The sequence below is a fragment of the Benincasa hispida genome, chromosome 2 (genome assembly GCF_027475165.1).
Source record: "Benincasa hispida cultivar pf3 chromosome 2, pf3_genome.v1.1, whole genome shotgun sequence".
NCBI lineage: Eukaryota > Viridiplantae > Streptophyta > Magnoliopsida > Cucurbitales > Cucurbitaceae > Benincasa > Benincasa hispida.
This window is the reverse complement of record NC_143479.1, coordinates 18,047,465-18,068,429: the sequence shown is the minus strand read 5'-3', so window position 1 is coordinate 18,068,429 and position 20,965 is coordinate 18,047,465. Positions and strand designations below refer to the sequence as shown.

Sequence of the window (20,965 nt, the reverse complement as noted above, 5' to 3'; positions counted from 1 at the left end):
AAATCAAAGAAGAGAAATAAAATAAAAAGACTAAAAGAAGTTGTACAACAAAATAAGACAATGAAGGGCGAAATTGGAAATTAAAAAAAATTCAAAAATTGACTAGTTAACTCATCCATATTTGCAAATATTTTTAAAATGTAATATATTTTTAGTTTTTTCTCTTATTCTACTATGCATTACAAATATCCTAAAATTTTTTAACTTCTTTCCATTACATGTCCAAATCATCATCTTTTCCTTTTTTTTTTTTTTTTTTAAGCTTTGCAAGTAGAATTTCGTCTAGGATGAAGATTGATATTGTATGATTTTTTTTCTTTTCCAAATCTCAATCTTTTGTAGAATTGGTATAAAATTTGAAAAAAGCATACAATCTCGAAGTTCATCGATTTTGGATGTACAATGAACAAAAGTTAAATTTTTATTTGAATCTCGATGTTGATCTTAGATAAGAAGAATCAAGAGAAACTATTTCAACTAGTTCTTCAAAATGGTGTTATTTGCTAAAGATGAAGGCATTTTAGAGTGTTAGTTCATACTATTTTCCAATAACTTGTATTTTAAATTGTATTGTATTCCATCTTCTCTCCTAAAAGCTATGCCAACAAATTCAGAAGAATTGTGCTGATGGCCTAAAATAAATTTTGACCTCACTTTTGAAAACAAATGAAATGTGATCTTTTGCTCACATCATCCACCCGTGAAATTACCACTTTAACCCCTATAGCCTTCTTTCCACCCGTGAAATTACCACTTTAACCCCTATAGCCTTCTTCCTTCTCCGTTTTCAAGATTTTTCTTTTTCTTTTTTCATGTTTCTTTCTTCTTCCTCTCCCCTCTTCTTATTCCTCTTCATCTTCATCTTCCTCTTTCTTCTGCCTTTCTTTTTCTTCTTCTGGCTTTCTTTTCTTCTTTCTGCGTTTTTTTTTTTTGGAGGAAGAGAGAAGTAAGATCGAGATGGAGGAGAGTGAATAAGAACAAGAGTAAAAAGTAAGAGTGAGACCAAGAAATGAGAGGAAGAAACGAGAGAGAGAATCAAATGAAAAAACATCAAAATTGATGAGGAAAAAGCTAAAAGAAGAAACAAAAGAAAGAAGCGAGAAGAAGAAGCAAGAGGAAGAACTCAAATGATGGAGAGCAACATGAATTGGGGAGGGAGATGAAAGAGCAAGAAGAACGAGAGGAAAGAGCGAAAAATCTAGATTGTGTTTGGTCTCGCATGACTTTTGCATGCGACTGACATTATCAAGAGGTCAATTATTGAGCATTTTTTAAAGGTGGGTCAAATTTCGAATGGACCTCAAAATTTGACCCATCGTATAAATTTCCCAACAAATTCATTTCTTTACATGTAATTAAAAGGGTTTAAAGAAAGAGATGAAGCATAGGATACTATTACTGGCCGTCTAATTTAATTTCAAGTGAAGTAATAGCTTCTTGAAAAGTAGGGTATTTTATTGGGATGTGGGGGAAAATGACAATTTTTTATTGAACTTTTGCTTTGGATTTTGGCACTTGACTTTTTGTAGAGGGACAGACACCCCGCATAGAAGGGCCTCTCCACATTTTTGTCTGCTTCCTTCTTTTGACTTTCTACATAGTAGATGAGGCGACTTCAAATTAAAATCATGTGCTCATGTAATGTAGTGACTTCAAATTAAGTATATTGGCACTTTTGATGATAGGGGCAAGTAGAATTAGGTAATTCAAACTCACCTTCTAATTTGACTTTGTGTTCTCAAATGAAACACATTTCAAAGGGATTTGGTAAAATTCAAACACAAATGAGTAACCTTCTGACCCAAGAATATATGATTTTTTTTTCTTACTTTCATGTTTCGTTTCTTCTGTGGTCATATTGTTAATCTGATTAAATAGTTGGTTGTTCTACCTAGCACATTAGGTGTAGAATGTAGGTTATTTCGCAAAATATTAGGAAAGCAAAAATTCCAAACCGAAATGATATAAAGAATAATCAACTACAAGTGCGATGAAAGGGACTTATTGACTTTTTTTTTTTATCCTAATTGGAAACATTTCAATCAAACACCACCCTGCCCTCTAATTCCCTTAATTGTATCGATCCGGCGCCTCGCACTAGCTTGATGATGGAACCAAGCCGTATTCTGATCACCTCATTTCAACCAATTAGTTCTCTATCTCTGTTTTCGATACACCTCTTCCTCCATCAATAAATGATGTAATTTTTCTTCCAGCTTTGTGATGATACTAAAATTAAGGGGAGGGGGCCGAACATAAAGACATTTAATCTTCACCCGCAAAGATGAAATGCTACCAAACAAATTTCTAGAGGTACTTTGCCCCAAAATTTAAGCTCCTGCGTGCACTTTTCCAAACTCCTTTGAAAAGAACTAACACCATCATTAACGCTTGTCGTTGTAGCGCTCAATTTTATCTCCCTACATTCATCAGGAAAAGACCAACTTTCCTCAAACCTGAACGGCCTAAAACTCCTCTTGCATCCACCGAGTCAAGAATAATTTTTATATATTAACTTGAGATTTACGTAGAAAATTTATAGAAAGGAAGATAACTAAATTTCTTAATTATAACCTAAATATATGCATAATGGGCCTAAATATCTCAACACCTTCCCTCAAACTCAAAGGATAGAAACAACGAAAAATTCTGAATCAAAACATGATTGATCTGGGATGGGAAGTAGAAACCAATGAAGAACTGACTAAATGTAAATGAAACCAAACCAAGTTGATTGAACCAATCGATCCATTTGAACCAATTGAAGCAGAGGCGAGCATCGAATGGGTTTTGTTTTGCAGATCTGGGCGAGCATCGAGTTCTCACAGTGGGGACTTGGATTGAGTTCTAGATCAGATCGAGTTTTGGATCGAATTGAGTTTGAATAAACACCAACACTGGAACGAAGTTGCACACATAAACATTCAAAGCTAAGTAGAATGCACAATCTGGTCGATGGCAAAAGTATGTGCGATTAGACAAAGGGTAGGGCAGCTGTAGCTGTGTAGATCAGAGATGGATCTGCCTTCAACGGAGGTAAAGAGCAAAATTCTAGGATTTGAGCTCTGATACCATGTGGAAACAATATTTGAATGAATAATTTCTGTATATTAATTTGATATTTACATAGAGAATTTATAGAAAGGAAGATAACCAAGTTTTCTAAATATAATGTATAATACATAAATTAAGGACCTAAATATCTCAACAAATTCAATTAGAAAATTTGCCAGAGAAGAATCACCATTCACATACTGATTACTCTTGGTTTCTTAGGTAGAGGAACTAGGACCCAAATATTCAGTTCCAATTACCTCCACCTTTTTTGCTCGAGAAATTGGGCTAACAAGAAGAATAGTAGATTTTAACTTTTCATTTGTAAAATAGCAAATCAACATTTCATTCATAAAAATAGCAAAACAAATTAAAAATAAAATATAAACGAATTTATAAAAGTCTAAACTACCCGAGCCATACAAATGAAATTGCAAATGACTTATCAAGAAATATTCGTAACTACATTGTAATTAAAATACTACAATGTAATTAAAACACTACAATGTAATTAAAACAAACGTCTAAGACTATCGGTTGGCCAGATTCATGCCCTGCACCAACCTCTTTTCCAATCAAGTTGTTGTCATTTCTCTCTCCGAAATCGGCTGCTCCGCCAACAATGGTACGGTCATAAATCGAATCCCCCAAGACAAACTGGTTGCTGCCAACACCTTCCATATGCTTGGCATACCTTTTCACAATGGCTCCATACCATAGAATCACTTTGGAAAGAAGAGACTTTGGGACTTCATCTATGCACCAATGGATTTGATTGGTTAAGTCAAGCCTCTAAATTAGACTTGTCGTCGATTGAGAACAAAAAATAAATTCAATTTTTAAAATTCGAGAGTGTAGAGAGATAATTTAAGAGAAAATCAGTATTTATGCTACAAATGACATAATTAGTTGCAGCATAACTAAAAATTCAAATGGGCATTTTAGGGTTAAAGAAAAATTAATTCTGATGAGATATTTATGTGACCTATAAATACAGTGTAATTAGTTTCCAAACTACGTCCAACAAATACAATAAACTTAAAAACAAATACACTGCAATTGAAAATCACTTATCACTTAACCAAAATCATTTATATTGTTTTTGAACTTACCTAAAATTCTGTAACAATATTTTTCTTGATTTGGAGTATGAAAATTCCAATTAAAAATCATCAATTGAAATTACTAACCAAACATGATGTGGCGTTGATGTCAATCATGGAGATCTCATGAATAGAAGAGAAACAAACCGATGGTACATCTTTCCTTGATCGAATCGATTAAGGTGGATATAAAACCCCCCAAGGCAAACAGGTTATACGAACACCATCTATATGCTTGACCTACCTTTTCACAATGATTCGATAGGAATCACTTTGGAAATCTGCTACTTGAACTATTGGTCGTTTAAGTCAAGCCTCTAAAGTAGACTGTCGTCGATTGAGAACAACAAATAAAATCAATAAGAAAAAGATTAAAATTGAAAAAGTAGATAAAACAAAATTTGAAATTGAAGATAAGATCAAATATGATAATTAAAAAAAATGTTACATTCGATTTTTAAAAAGATTGCATTCAATTTTTAAAATTCGAAAAGTGTAGGAAGATAATGTAAAAGAAAATCAAGATTTATGCTAAAAAAAAATCTACAAATAGCAAAATTATTTGTAGTGTAACTAAAAATCCAGATGGGAGGATTTTAGGGAAAAGAAAAATAAGAACATGTTTCATCCCAATAAAGCTTTAAAACAAAAAAAAAAAAAAAAACTATATGATTCAAAATAAAAAAGACTAATCAATAAAAATAAGATTTTTTTTTTCAAAAGATAGTGTATGTAATTACTGTTATATATAACTGATTATTCCCGGAAAATTTGCCATAGAAAATCACCAAAATCGAGCCTTCGAGCCGCAGCCGGCAGCCCAATAACAACTTGAGGCCCACCGTCAGCCAACGCCTCACCCTCAAGCTAGCCCATCTCCCTGTCTGAAAAAATCAAAGAAGAGTCTCCCAAAAAAAGAACTTGTCTTAAGATGACGTTTGCATGGGGTAAAAGTTTTTTAATCTACTTCTCTCAAAATTGAATAAGAAATTCTAAAACGTAATTATTTTTGGTTGAAACAATTATTTGATAATTTATTTTTTTAAAGAAACTCTCAAGAAATTATTTAAGAAATTATTTCTTGAGAGTTTGCAGTGGGTAACATTTTTAAAGTGGTAAGTGTGTCATTCATACTTGTGATTGGACAAATATGTCAAAATTTTAAAATCTTAAATTTTGTTTATTGCCCAAATTTCACATCATTTTCTTCATAGGTTTCTCAGGTTTCTCACGTTACAAGTTTTTTAATCAATTTAAAATCTTCCAATTGCATTCAAAAGTTTCTCGTGTATTTTTGCTCCAATTTCTTCATTGTCATGATCCCTATTTAATTTTACTCATGTAATTCCATTCTCATTTCGATTTGGCAGTCATAGAATTATATTCACTTTTTAATTTCTCCACTTATGATTATATAATATAATAATCTTCTATTCATAAATTACACACACGAGAAAGAAAGAAAAGAAAGAAAGAAGTAGTCGATAAAGATGTTAGAAGTGAAGGCCACTGTGAAAGAAATTGACTAAAACATGTAACTGGCCATCATTGCTTTTAATGAAATTGATAATCTACCTAAACATAACTCAATCACTTAGACCATGTTTGATAACCATTTTATTTTTTTTTGTTGTAATCTACTTTTCATCAATGGTTAAAAAAACCAAGCCAAAATTTGAGGGAAAAAAATAGTTATGTCGAAAAAAAATGCAGATTCATGCCCATGGCCTATGCATCTCATGCCCTTGATCTCTTTGTCGTCTTTGATTCTCTCTCTCTTAATGCCCATCTCATGCCTTCGATCTCTTTGTTGTCTCTGATTCACTATGACCCACGAAGAATTTCGTGCCTATACACGAGAGTAGAATCACTACTAGATAGAAATCAATCAGTAATCATGTAGAAATAAGATAACAATAAGTATCAAACAACAATTAGTATCATTAACAATCATTATCAAATTGTAATAAACCAACAACCTAATAGCAATTAGTATCATTAGCAATCAATATTATATAGTAATAAGACATCAATCACATAGCAATTGATATCATTGAGAGACAAAGTGATTTACACACTAGGACAATGTAGTGGAGATTTTGCAAATTTCAATTGTGGGAAATACTTGAAACGTGCAATTGAAAATTTGCAATATTATTAAAGTGTACCGATGATGTGTCTTTGCAAGAAAAGAAACATGTATAAGGAATTGTTGATAATATTTCCAATAAGTATAAAATAACAATTAGTATCAAATAATAATCAATATTATTAAGAATTAGTATCAAATAGTAATCAGACAACAATAAGATATCAAATGACATCATCAATAATATTATTGACAATCAAATAACAATTAATATCAAATATCAATTTAAAATCAAATAGTAAATCGATATCATTAGCAATCAATATAAGATAACAATTCGATAATAGTCAGATAACAATCAAATAACAATTGGTATCATTAGTAATCAGATGGTATTCAAACGACAATCAAATGCAATCACATATTTTTAACTGTGAGGGCATTTTGGTCATCTGACTATTTTTCAATTGGATTGGATTTGTTATTTTACCTTTTCTACAAAGATCATATATTTAGACTATGGACCTAATTTCAGTATTCTTTTTTGATAGCCTTGCAACTGCCCATGTAATTTTGCTATGGATGAATCCCAAGTATTAGAACCAATGGCCAAAAACGAAGGTGATGATTGACTTGAATGAGAAATGAAAATGAAGACACTCGAGTGGAAATGAAGGTAAAGGCATTGCACTGGACATGAGCATTAAGCTTTAGTTTTGCGTGAAATGAAGGTGAAGGCATATGGTAATTTTTTGGGCTTCCACATTTAGTAATTAGGTTGGGATGGATTTTTTTTTTTTTTTACTATTTTTGCAAACATGAAAAGAGAGAGACACGAGTTTAATTTTTCTATAACTTTTTGCTAATAGTGCAATTGTCCCTTATTTCTTCTTATGTTTAGTTTAATAAAAAAAAACTAAAAAATTATTACATAAATATTGCAGGAATAAAAAAACAAAAAAACAAAAATTTTGTTATGAAACTATAATATTATAATAACAACAAAACGATACAAAAGAAATGGGGAGTAAAGGAGAGAACCATTTTATTCTCAAGATGTGAGAGGTGTGTTTTTAAAGGTCTACACACCTCTTATTTATAGTGTTTACAATGGAGTAGGCACCAAGTAAAATGTGCTTAAAATAGAGGAAGTAGAGAGTCCAAAGGCTAAAGTAAAGGAAGACTAAGTGAGTGGGAAGAATAGGCAATTAATATCATATGAAAATCTAATTAAATTCTCAATATTTACCATACTTCTCCTTTAGATTCCCATGGTATATAAGTTACATGCCTCATTAAAATTTTACTAGGGAAAATCTAATGGAAAAAATCCTAGTGAAGGAAAAAAAAATACATAGCATATATACATTAACAACTGTCTCATCAAAAATCTTGCTAGGAAAATCCATTGGGAAAAAACCTAGTTAAGGGAAAAAGAGTGCAATATTTTTCTCCCTCTCATAAAGACATCACTTAAGATCTCTAAGTCATTTCATTCAAATATCGTGCACTAACTACTCGAATGTTGTGGCGGGTTATGCTTTCGTAAATAAGTCTACCAAGTTATCTTTGGAAGAAGTTCGTTGAACAATAATCTCTCCATTTTCTTCAAGATTATAGGTATAGAAGAGTTTTGGTGAAATAAACTTCATCGTATCTCTTTTAATTTATCCTCCTTTGATTTGAGCTATGCATGTTGTATTGTTTTCATACAACACTTTTGGAAAATTTGTCGGAAGACAAGCTGCATGTTTCATGAATGTGTTGAGTCATTGATCTCTACCATACACATTCTCGACTAGCCTCGAATTGCAAGAATCTCGACATGATTTGAAGAGATGGTTGTAATGGTTTGCTTTACGGATCACCATGATATAGTAGTTCGTTCATATGTAAACATATAACTTGTTTGAGATCTAGCCTTATATAGATTAAATAAAAAACCTACATCTACATAACCAAATAAATCAAAATTTATTTGTTTGAATAAAATAAACTCATATCAACCGTCCCTTGAAGATAACGAAGAACATGTTTAACTCCATTCCAGTGTCTTTTTGTTGGAGAAAAACTATATCTAGCTAATAAATTCACCGAAAATGTTATATCAAGTCGTGTGTTATCAGCAAGATACATGAGTGCACAAATCACACTAAGATATGATACTTGAGGACCAAATAGTTCTTCATTCTCTTCTCGAGGTCAAAATATGTCTTTTTTCACATCTAATGATCGAACTACCTTTGGAATGTTCAATGGGTGTGTTTTGTCCATATAAAACCTTTTAAAAATCTTTTCTATATAAGTTGATTGATGAATAAATGTCCTATATGTTAAATGTTCAATTTGCAGGCCAAAGAAAAATTTTGTTCTTCCGAGATCTTTCATCTTAACTTTCTTTATATATTCCATTGCCTTTAAGAACTCTTCAGGAATTTCAATTATATTCAAATCATCAATATATACAGCGATAATAGCAAATCCTGAGTGTAATTTCTTTATAAAAACACATGGATAAATAGGGTTATTTTTATATCATTCTTTCAACAAGTATTCACTTAGACGATTATACCACATTCGTCTAGATCCATATAAATATGTTGTGATTACATCCATAAGATACATGTCAAGCTTTTCATACACAACCAAGCTAATCAGATATCTTAATGTTATTGCATCTACCACGGGAGAATATGTCTTATCATAATCAATGTCAAGTCTTTGCGAGAGATATTGTGCAACAAATCTCGTTTTATATCTTGTGATCTCATTCTTTTCATTCTTTTTTTTCTTATAAATACCCATTTGTATCCCACTGGCTTGACATCTTCTAGTGTTTGGACTACTGGTCCAAAAACCTCTCATTTTGAGAGTGAGCTTAGTTCTGCCTCAATTGATTCTTTCCACTTAGGCCAATCTTTTCGATTTCGAAATTCTTTGACAAATTCTAGCTCATTATCATCAATTCTGAAAATAATATCATAAGTAATATTATAAGCAAAAATGTTGTCAAAAACTATATCAGTCTGGTTCCATCTTTTTCCTGTTATGACATAATTTATCAAAACCTCATTATTATCCTCGAAGATTTGATCTTTTTCAATATCCTTGTAAGGAGTCAAAATTCAGTTTTCTTCTGGAATATCCACATTCCCAGTCGAGTTATTGACTACTTTTCTTTTTTTTAGGATTTTTATCTTTGGAACCTATTGGTCTACCCTGCTTCAGGAATGTTGCTGATTCATTAGTTATGACTACTCGTTGCGTTGGGATATCAATTTTAGAGAGTACATTTGGAGTTGGTATATGTGACTTAGTCACTTTCTTAGCATTTTTATTTGCATCTGACATTTAATTTGCTATATTTTGCATATTAATTATCTTTTGAACTTTAAGTTCACATTGATTTATACGGGGATCTAAATGAGACAGTAAAGATGCGTTCCATGTAATTTCTTTTCCAACTTTTGAATTTTCTCCTCCCAAGCAAGCAACACATGATAATTCATTGGATTGAAGAATTTCTTTACATTATTCACATTACCAATCTTATATGATAAACCAGTAGAAAGTATATCCTTAAAACTTAGTAAAATTCTCTTTGACTTACTAGAGAACAAAGCATTAGCAATTGTAAATTTTGTTCTTCTAGATAAAATTATATTTTCTTTTTCAAAGCCTTCAATCAAGTTTGCGTGACCTATTATTTTATTGACTTTTTCTTTCATCATTATCAATTTGAGAAATATATTGTGCTTTTTAGTATAGTATGCGTTGTTGCACTATCTGCCAACATAGAAACCTCATCTTTGGAGATCTTTCTTCAAGAATTCCCTCGAACAACACACGAACCACTTGAAGACTTTCTCCAAGAAAAAACCTTGAACAAGTTCGAACACGACCACAATGGTTTCCTCAATATTCTCAGGGTGAGATCAGGAACGGTGGGCTCTGGCTATTTTGGATTTTAGGGAATTTTGTGGAGATAAACAAAGAATAGAAATTATTCACCAACAAAATCCAATTCACACACACAGAACTCTTCTGTCTTTTCTCATCATCTCAATAGAAGAAGAAACCTTTTCTTTTTCTGCATGCTAAATATAACCACCAACCACTTACATGGGTGGAGAGAAAAGAAAGGGAAGAGAGTTGTAACTTCCTCTTTTATTATTAAAATAATAATAAATATAAATATAAATATGATAACTAACTTATCATATTATATATATATTAAATTATATGTTATATCAAATATAACGTATAACCTGTAGTTTTAATATTGTATCACATACAATAATGACATTTATATAAATCACATTTATATTAAATTTAACAATTTTGAATCCAATTCACAGAATCTATATTTGAATCTTATTCAAATATCTATTTCCTCTTATTAAGCTATAATGTATCAAATACATTATAATAATTATATCATATATAATTGAAACAACTTAATTACATCATATATAATTAAATCTCTCTACTAATTTGAATAATTCAAATTAATCCAAAAATTGATTCTCAATTAATTCTATTGTACTACCAAGGGGACCTCATGGACCTGTATCTTGAAGCTCCAACGGTATATGAATAATTAATTAAACTCTTTAATTAAATAAATTATTCACCATTCGTTAACTGTCGGGCATTCCACTAAAGACCGACAACTGCACTCTTAGCACTATAGATATATTTATGTGTCCATTGGATATAACCAATCAACAGTGATGCCCCTTCACAAATTGCTCGTAAGTACAACTAGGCCAAATTACCGTTTAGCCCCTGTAGTTACATCTAACTCCTTAAGTACCACTGATCCCTCCAATGAACAATAGATCATAGTCCAACTATGACTAAACTCCTCTCGGCCTAGAAGAGGATGTGGCGCCACATTGTTCAAACCTGGATTCAACCCTTAAGGGAGCAATTTATCTACTTACCTCTGCCTTAGGAAAGAGTGAGTTTCATCTTGTGTAGCTGTGTTTCCAAATCCCCAATCAGGCGAATCCTCAAAATGGTAGACTTGTTGAGTCGGCGATCTGGCCACTCTCATCCATACAAATCAAAGGACCGCTCTCATAAGTAGGAGTTCACAACTCACTTAGGATTCAAGTCATGTTACCTATGGTCATCCTGATGAAATGTAAGTCTCTATTGTGAACAATGTTATATAATGAGATTAAACATTTCTTGGTTCGGTCTTATACAAACTCCTTTGTATAGAATATCCCCGCTCACATGTCTATGCATGGATGAGCAGGATCAGATCATTTGTAGCACTTTACAAGAATTGTAACACTTACAAAGCGGGTCATACTCGTAGTGTCATCAGGATAAGGTACCCAACCTTATCCATCTATTACAGACCATTTAAGTTATCACTTAAACATGATGCACCCGTATGTCTCTACATATATGTTTAAGTTACAAAGATAACCTTGGATGATAGTTTATCGGTTTGTGGTTAATGCAACTAAAATATTATATATTTTATAGATATGAATTTGAATAAAATATCACATATTTTATTAAATAACAATGAGTTTATTTAATCATGTTTACAAACTATAGGACCCTACGAGATTTAGGGCATCAACCTCAACACTTTGTAATGTGATCATTTAGTTGTTTGTTACACGATCGCTTAGGCATTTGTAAAGTGATTGTTTAGTTGTTTGTTACGTGATCGTTTAGTTATTTGTTACGCAATCGTTCAGTTGTTTGTGATCTGATCATTTAGTTTTCTGTTACGCGATCATTTAATTATTTGTTATGCGATTGTTTAGTTTTTATTATGTGATTATTTAATTGTTTTAAGCGATTGTTTACTAATTGTGGTAATGTATACGTTTGTTACAGGTTGCTAAGATGGTTATCCCTATTGAGAAATATTTCCTGCTACAGTTTTTTGCCAAGTCCACAAAACTGCATCGGTTATTAAGAATAAGTTGACAGAAGAGCAGATGAGAATGTTTAGGACTATGAGCTTTGGTCCACTGTTGGACATAGATCTTATATTTAATGGGCAACTTTTTCACTGTTTTCTATTAAGGGAGGTAATGGATGCAAACCCAGACGTTATATCATTCAACATACTGGGGAAGAAGATAACATTCTCCCAAGATTATTTTAATTTGGTAACTGGGTTGTGGTCGACTAAGGAAATAATAGAAAGAAAAACAAGCAGTGAGAAACTGCGACAAGTTATTCTTTGACCGAAGGACCCAAATGATAAGGATAGTTCTTTCAATACGTGGAGAATGCATTCGAGAAGTTTACTTTTACAAATGATGAAGATGTCGTCAAGGTTGCATTGGCATATTCATCGAAACGGTGATTATTGGAAAAAACAAGAAAACCCAATTTGATTTGAGAACATTTAGGATTGTCAATGACCCTAAAGTCTTTAGATATTATGACTAGTCATTCGTCTTTTTCAAACGTACATTGAATGGCATGAAGACTATCATGCACGAGAAGAAGAAGACACATGAGACAAAGAAAGTAAAAAATGCTCATCATGCCTCATACTATATAAAGGGATTTACACTTGCATTCCAGGTATGTACTTTTGTTTCTATTTCACTTTAATTTGTGTGTTATGTATGTGTATAAAAGCTCCCATATTATAGGTTTGGGCTTATGGAATTTTATCCACGTCAAGTAAGTTCATAGCCACCAAAGTCAACAAGACTGCAATTCTTAGAGTTCTTAGATGGACTTGTTCTCGTGCTCCATCTTATGAATCATCGAGTAAGAATGTGTTTTTTCCTCCCCTAAGTTACATGGCTCAATATGATTATCCATGAAGACATGGTAGAAATATTACGTGTTGGAATGGTTGCATATCCAAAGTTTTGACTAGTTAGAATAGGTTGATTCGTTGGATTGCATTGTTGGTACATATTCTCGGTGTGTATTCCATGACTTTTGTGGGGTGTAACTGATACAAATAACGACATCTGGGATGCATCACTGCCTTTTAAAAAGAAGCTAAGATCTTCATCATCGACTATGTCAATTGAGGAGTCGGGATCAATAGATTGTAACAACATTTGATGTGTATATCAAATATATCTTAATCGATATTTAGTCGTTGGTGCATAATATTCACTAATTCACCGACCATTATATCATTTCTAACCTTCAGACCTTTCATATGACCTCCAACATAATTGCTTCCCGACTAGTCCCATTCTCCACCAAATTGTACAAAGATGTGAAGTAGCATCGTTGATAAGTATCATCGTTGATCTGCAATCAAATTAGCAAATTTTAAGCAATACCCAATCAAATTTTAAGAAATCATTGAGTAATTGATAAACGATCGCCCAACTATTTATAAGTGTTTACTTAGAACGCAATCGCGTATATACTACTAAACGATTGTTCAGTATTACATATACGATCGTTTATATAATACTACATGATCGTGAAATAGTATATAAAAGATTATTTATATAATAATAAACGATCATTTAAATGTTATATAAACGATCGTTTATATAGTACTAAACGATCGTTTATATAATACTAAATGAGCGTTTATATTGTAAAAAATGATCGTCTATATATTACTATACAATCGCTCATTCAATGCTAAACAAATCTAGGGGACAAGAAATATTATAGAATATTACTTACCTTCTCTCCGTTTTTGGATCTGACAAACGAATCTTGCTTTATAGCCAAAGATACAATGAAATGAACAAAGATAAAAACGATCGACAATGAGGATGTTGTACTGAAATTCTGAGAGAACAATGGGAGAACTTCGTAGTGGGTTCGACGAAAAATGAATAAGAGTAACATTTCATTCTTGATATCAATGTTATTCAATACTATCGGTAGAATATTAGTTGAGAATAAATACGTTGGTAGAATGTTAGTGTTGCATTGAATACCTATGGAATGAAAAATTGAAGATATTGTTGAAAGAAGAAGAAATGTAGATAGTTTGAAGAGTTTTTTAAATTGGAGATAAAATTGGAATATCACATTGACAAAAAGTACGGATAGTCGCGCGAGGTTCCGAAGTAGTAGTGTAATTTGATATTGCAGATCCGTCCAACACACCGCTGCTGTCCAAGTCGCCGCCCGTCATCCGATGGTTCTGCCGCCGTCCGGTGGAAGTCACATTTTCACCGTTCAATGAGTGTTGGCGGCTGCTGGTTAGTCCCCCGCAATGTTCCAAATCGTGAAAGGATGTGTATGGTTTTAGTGCTTTTTGTTACTAAGGGGTAATTTCTCAAACATATTGGAAGGGAAATACAATTCGCATATCGTTGTGCTCTTCGTCATACACCGGTGTGAAGAAGAAAACTTGGCGCATAAATTAGAGGGTGAATGTTGAATTTTCCATTCAACGACAATTCTTGGAGGTACGGAGGAAGGGAATGGTGGACTATGGAGGGAAGCAGTGATTTGGAAATTCTTGGAATAATTAAACGAGTCAACCCGGGAACTCGGTGGACTGAAACGAAGAGAGGAAGGCCCCCTTGGGGGGACAACTACGCCTGGAGAGGAAAACAACAATTCAACTACCCAGTTGACCCAACATAATATCTAATCATTGAGACACGGTTTGACGCGAGGGTGTAGGAAAAGGTCATCTTCTCCATTTAAAACAATTTCCCAATTGTGATTTCTTGTTCTCATTCCATTCCATTCTTACTTTTATGGCAATTATGATTTAATGTCGCAACATTCTTCTCTAATCATCATAGCTTTGGCTATCTTCTCTAAGAAGTTGCAGACTTTTCCAGGTGAAACCGCTTTCTTCGTTACCTTGTCAGGAACCCTTCTTGTAGCCATATTTCAAAATTGTTTTCTCACGTTTTGTGTATTCTAGAATAATCGCCCTGATATTCTTCATTGGAGGAGATTTAGAAATCGGGAAGTAGGTTCTGTCATTGGATATTTGGAAATGGGTTGGCTTTGACAGGGGATGACAAACTTCTATTTCATCATCTACTTTTTGATTCTAACATCTCGAAGTTCACGAAATTTGGTTAATTTCTTAATCATTAGCCCCAAAACAGGTTATCTGGTTTGAACTTTGAAGCTAGGTCTTCCTTTTCCTTCTGAATAGCCTCTCATGATTCATGATCTTAGGTTGGTGAATCTTGGGTCAGTGGAATTCTAGCAGTTGCAACCAACTGTTTTGGATGTCTGGAGATTTCATTCTTAATTGTTATTTGTTTGGTTAAAACAAAAAATTAAAAATTAAAAATGGGTGCATGGATAGGTCTCTTTTCCATCCATACTTTGGGTAGTCTTGTCTAAATACATTTGAAAGAGATCATCATCTCTGGAGCTTCTTCAAAGCTGTTAGTTTCTTAAAATTGATTTCTCAGTTTCGAGTTCAAACATTTGAATGCCATGAAGCTTTTAAGTGCTGTGGTAAACTCCTTTGGATGTTCTGCATCTGGGGAACGTTTAGTTTCAGCTGCAAGAGATGGAGATTTTCAAGAAGCACAAGCTTTGTTGGAATATAATCCACGGTTGGCACGCTACTCTACTTTTGGTGTGCGCAATTCCCCACTCCACTACTCAGCAGCTCATGGCCATCATGAGGTATTTCACTCTTTAAATGCACACTGATGATGTTTTTGAAGCCATTCTCACTTTGTTAAGATTAGCGAATGTTATAGGCTATTGTCATTGTGCTTGTTCTTACATGTTTGCAGATAGTCTATCTTTTGCTTCAGTCTGGAGTTGACATTAATATAAGAAACTATAGGGGTCAGGTATTACCAATTTCTTCAAATTATTTGCCCTTTTCAGTTCAGGGATCTATAGCATATGTGCATTTTCTTCTCTTTTCACCATTTCATTTCTTACATAATTTGATTATTTGTGCTATTGGACGTCAAGTTGTATCTCCTGCATTTCAAGATTAAATTCATAATGTATCTTGAGTTCATCATTGTGTCCTTACACTTTGGTACACAGACTGCTCTGATGCAAGCTTGTCAACATGGTCACTGGGAGGTTGTTTTGATTTTAGTACTTTTTGGAGCCAACGTGAGTAGTTTATCATGTTAGCTGTCACATTCATAAGGTGAGCAACTTATTAGTCATTCATATATTTTTTTGCACATTTTAGGTCCATAAAGCAGATTATTTGAATGGAGGGACTGCGCTACATCTTGCTGCTACAAATGGTCATTCCCGGTGCATCAGGCTTCTTCTTGCTGATTATATTCCAAGCATGCCTAATTTTAGGGAAATAATGAGTCAATTAACAGACAATGAAGAATCAATCTTAGAGTTTGATCATAGGTACATGTTGAATTTCTCATGACAATTTTCCAGGTTGAAATGCTTATGGTGGCTGATTAACATCATACTTTTGTGATTTAGGGCATTGTCAAAGATTATTAACCAAACGGCAGATGGAGGCATTACCGCTCTACACATGGCCGCCCTTAATGGGCAAGTTGAAAGCGTGCAGTTACTTCTGGAATTTGGGGCATCAGTTTCTGAGGTGACTTTAGGCGATGGAACCATAATTGATCTAATAGGTTTCCCCCTTTGATTTTATGCCTTCTCTTTCACTAATTCAACTTGACGCCTTCTTTTTCAAGTTGGCCTATATTTTCCTTCCTAATCCAACATTTAACATGTTTTTTAACTTCTTTTGACAATAACAAAACATTCCTCTAAAATTTTTGCATTACGTTCTGGGTTTGGTTCTATTTTCATATAAAGGCTAGAGCTATAGCATGCATGGTCATGGGATGTTGAAATGAAGTGGTAGTTAAATGAAATGTTGTTTCTCTTGCCTCTATAAAATATTTTACCTTATCCTTCGATTCTGTGGGCAAGTGAATAGCACTGAAAGAAAGGGGTTATTGAACAGTTGATTTCTTATGATCTCTTGCGATGATATAAATAGCTTGTCTGTTGCAACTTTGATAGGTGCTGGGAGCACAGCTCTTCATTATGCTGCATGCGGTGGTAATGCAAAATGTTGTCAAGTATGTGTTTCATTTAAAGGAAAAGAATCAGAAATGGGATTAAATGAATGTATTATTTTTCTTCGTTGAGAGGCTATTACTTATTGTTTTCAATTTCATCGTGTAGCTTTTGATTGCCAGGGGTGCCAGTCTGACCGCAAGAAATGAAAATGGGTACGTACTGTCCACTTGGCTTATTCTTTGTATTTGAACTTGATTTTTTTTTTTTTTTTTTTTTAATGTTTGGACCTGTGCCTAGCAAGTCATCTTCTGAACATAAAAAATTACTTTTAAGAAATGAGCTTACGTTCTTTAATTACTTGGACACTCATTAGGGAACTATTTTCTAAACTGAAAGCAGTAGTGGCTATGGAGATATTGATAGGAATGCTATTAGGATAGAAGTTAGGGATATTATTATGCTAGGAAGGGTATATTAGTTATTAGCCAAAAAATTGATTTTGGGATGAGTGTGTAGGTAGGTATTAGTTTAGTTGGTTTAGGCTAGAATGATTTCAAGAGAGGAAGAGTCTAAAGAACTTTACATTGCCTCGGAGTTATTGTAGTTTTTCTGTGTATATTATAATGCTAATGCCAAATATTTGGGTTCCATCAGAAATTCTGGAGGACTCCCATTAAAATTTTAAAGTGAAACAGTGTCAACCGCCTTGTTAATAAGCATATACTAACTTATGTGATTGTCTGGCTGGCCTTAGAATTGGGGTTCAAATTGAAAGCAGTAATAGCCGTGGAGAAATTTTGGAGGACTCCCCTTTTTTAGTTATTTGAACACATTACAGGAATGCCTCGATTACATAATAAATTTGAGGGTTGAACGGTTTATTCAAACGGTTCCCTTATTCCAAGGATATTAATGGGTCATTTATTTCACATCAATAACATTTTGAGAATACTATATGTTAATAAACAAACTAAATTAAGCACGGGTATAATAATCCCTTGATTATATTGATCATTTTTTCATGGAAATATTATTCCCTACTTCTTTATGGAATTGTAACATTCACTTGATTTAGCATGGTTATCGTATAGCAATCCCTGTATCAATTCCTTTGTCAACTTGCATCTACTTCACTTGATTTTTCTTCTTCCCACACAGTTGGACACCTTTAATGGTCGCTCGCACATGGAATAAAAGTTGGCTTGAGGACATTCTCACCGCAGAGCCTGTAGACCTGCCAAGACTTATTCCCTCTCGTTACATATCTCTGCCGCTTATGAGTATTGTTCAAATTGCTAGGTAACTGGAATTCGTTATTTCTTTCGGTTGCTTATCCTTCCAGAGAAATTTATATACATGGAATTGACTTGCCCTTCATTTATTCATTCTGGAGCCACCAACTTTGAGGACAATATTGTCCACTTCATGTTACTACATCATGGAATTTGATCCACATGCTCCACTCTGGCCCTCAATTTTAATTTCTTATTGGGGTGACATGGAACAAGATATTAAAGACAAGTTATTAGAACCAGTCCTAAAATGTAAATTTTTACAAAATCAAAGAACAAGCTAGAAAATTGTTCTCTCGTGCTGCGTTCAATTAATTTAGAACGTTGTCATGATGAATGAAATTGATTTCTTTATCCTTTTTGGATCCATTCGCAGAGAATATGGATGGACTAGTAAGTCTGCCCCCGGATGCCAGGATCCATGCGTTGTCTGTTTAGAGAGGAAGTGTACGGTAGCTGCTGAAGGTACATTATTAACTTAACAATATCATATACCTGACTAGGGAACTATGATATTCTTATTAATGTAAAACATCAATTCTGTTGCTAAATTGTTCCATTAAAGTTTTAACAAGTTTGCTGAGCATGAGCAAAAGTTTGAACGTCAATGTTTAAAACATGGGCTATTTCTATCTTAGACAACGAATTATCTTCTTAATGAATTTTAAAGTGTAGTGATGGTAAAGATTTGATTGAAAAGGGCCGATATAGATAAAAGTTGAAACCAAACTTTTGAAATAACAAGAGAGACAAAATTGAAAGTAGTAAACTAAAGTCTATACTCAACCCAACTATTACGTTTATTGGTATGTGGGGTTGTTGAGTGTGATAAAAAGTCCAATCCCCTGCAGGTTGTGGTCATGAATTCTGTACAAGATGTGCTTTATACTTCTGTTCTACAAACTACGGGACAACCATTTCTCGTGGCCCTCCAGGATCAGTTTCTTGTCCACTCTGTCGCAATGGCATAGTGTCATTCGTTAAGCTTCCTGGAAAAGCACCTGTTAAGAAGATTGCAAGAACAAGTTTGTCACTTTCAATGTGCCAATGTTCTCACGAGACACCATCAAAACCTACCCCCTTAACCACCCAGCTACGGTCGCTCGAGTTGTGTCGTGTCCACTATACTCCTCTGGGAGTTTCCGTTTGCTGTCAGAGACTTCCATCAATCAATCTCTGTTGGAAAACACCGGATGTATGCCACTCTTTGGTTCCACGCTGTGCCAACCGGAACTTGCAGAACCACTTGGCCAGATGTTGAAGGCCAGGGCTCCAACAGTCAACTTATCACAGGTCATTCTCTTCTATAGCTAATTAATATGTAATCCAAGAGTGGATGCTGATATTTTATGTGATTTCATTATTTCTTTATTATTGAATCCTTCATTGTTAATAGTTTGATCTTGACCTTCATTGACTGAATGTGGGTCAGGCATTGTGGTGTTATATAGAAGCAATGTACATATAAGAACATTTAGTGGATTCCAGACCATGTCATTTAGATCTTTCTGTTCAGAAGCTTGGTGTATAACTTTTCTTCTTTCTGAAAGATTTGAAATGAGATGCAAGATTTTCAAGATTGATGTTGGAAGTTTTATGAAATATGGTTTGATGTTCAATGATATCGTTGCACTTCTATTAAAACATTTTGTCAATATTAATTTTCAACATTTGATCATTCTATTGGGAAATCTTGTGAACCAAACCAACAGCATACGGCAGAAAAGGTAGAAAAATTTTCCTATTCTTCCTCCCAGATGTTGTCATACTACAAAAGAGTGGTAGAGTACTAGAAATATTGCTTGAAAAACAATTGGGTGTAAATGAGCATCTTGTATAAATGCTACTCTTTCATTAGCCGAATTATCAATCTTCGTTGATTATTTATGTTCAATATGTAATATTCATTTATTTCTTTATTGTTTCGATATTAGTTTTAGGGATTTTGTTCAATGCCTTTTATTGCATATGATTTGTAGTGGAAGCGAAACGAAATCATCAATAGACAATGATTAGGTATTACTTAATCTCAAGTATCCTTTTTTGTTAAAACAAAATAATAATAATTCATTTTCTTAAAAAAAATTGTAGTGTTGTTTGGACGGCACAAAAGATGAGCTACAAAATCTAACTTTGAAAATTACATAAATGACCACCTATTTTACAAAAATGTCCAAAAATACTATATTTTTTTCACAAATGTATTAATGGGCATGTTTTTTACACAAATGTACTAGTGCTTTTACATTTTAGCCCTTACTATCTCTTGAACGTGAGAAAGATAAGAGGAAAAATCATAAAAGGAAGTTGTTCAGTTTCTTTTTTCCTTTTTTCCCCTTTTTTTTTTTTTAAATCGTGAATCTTTTAAGGGGAAAAAGCGTTTATTTTAGTCATTACCATTGAAATTGTACTACTAACAATTTAATTTCAATTGTATTACTAACAATTTTATAGAAAATCAAAATGATTTAGAAGCAGAAATTATAGCCATAGAATCA

General features: G+C 33.3%; 1 protein-coding gene across 4 annotated transcripts; it reads left to right on the top strand.

Moving 5' to 3' along the window:
* The first annotated feature begins 14,263 nt into the window (after positions 1–14,263).
* Positions 14,264–20,089, top strand: LOC120071646 (putative E3 ubiquitin-protein ligase XBOS32). Of its 4 annotated transcripts, XM_039024014.2 has the most exons (10): positions 14,264–15,828; positions 15,942–16,001; positions 16,207–16,278; positions 16,361–16,536; positions 16,618–16,778; positions 17,176–17,234; positions 17,341–17,387; positions 18,334–18,474; positions 18,844–18,932; positions 19,319–20,089. In XM_039024014.2, the coding sequence occupies exons 1-10, from the start codon at positions 15,634–15,636 to the stop codon at positions 19,726–19,728; spliced, it is 1,410 nt and encodes a 469-aa protein (XP_038879942.1). In that variant the 5' UTR covers positions 14,264–15,633; the 3' UTR covers positions 19,729–20,089. The 4 variants fall into 4 exon arrangements, with proteins under 4 accessions (XP_038879942.1, XP_038879944.1, XP_038879943.1 ...); XM_039024016.2 differs by lacking the exon at positions 16,207–16,278 and having other exon boundaries at positions 14,803–15,828; XM_039024015.2 differs by lacking the exon at positions 15,942–16,001 and having other exon boundaries at positions 14,899–15,828.
* Positions 20,090–20,965: the final 876 nt, after the last annotated feature.

Bases quoted from the DNA above. Each gene is read 5' to 3' on its own strand.
- LOC120071646 (XM_039024014.2), top strand. From the start codon at position 15,634: ATGAAGCTTTTAAGTGCTGTGGTAAACTCCTTTGGATGTTCTGCATCT. The intron at 15,829-15,941 runs GTATTTCACTCT...ACATGTTTGCAG, and splicing joins CAGCTCATGGCCATCATGAG to ATAGTCTATCTTTTGCTTCA. The intron at 16,537-16,617 runs GTACATGTTGAA...TTTGTGATTTAG, and splicing joins ATCTTAGAGTTTGATCATAG to GGCATTGTCAAAGATTATTA.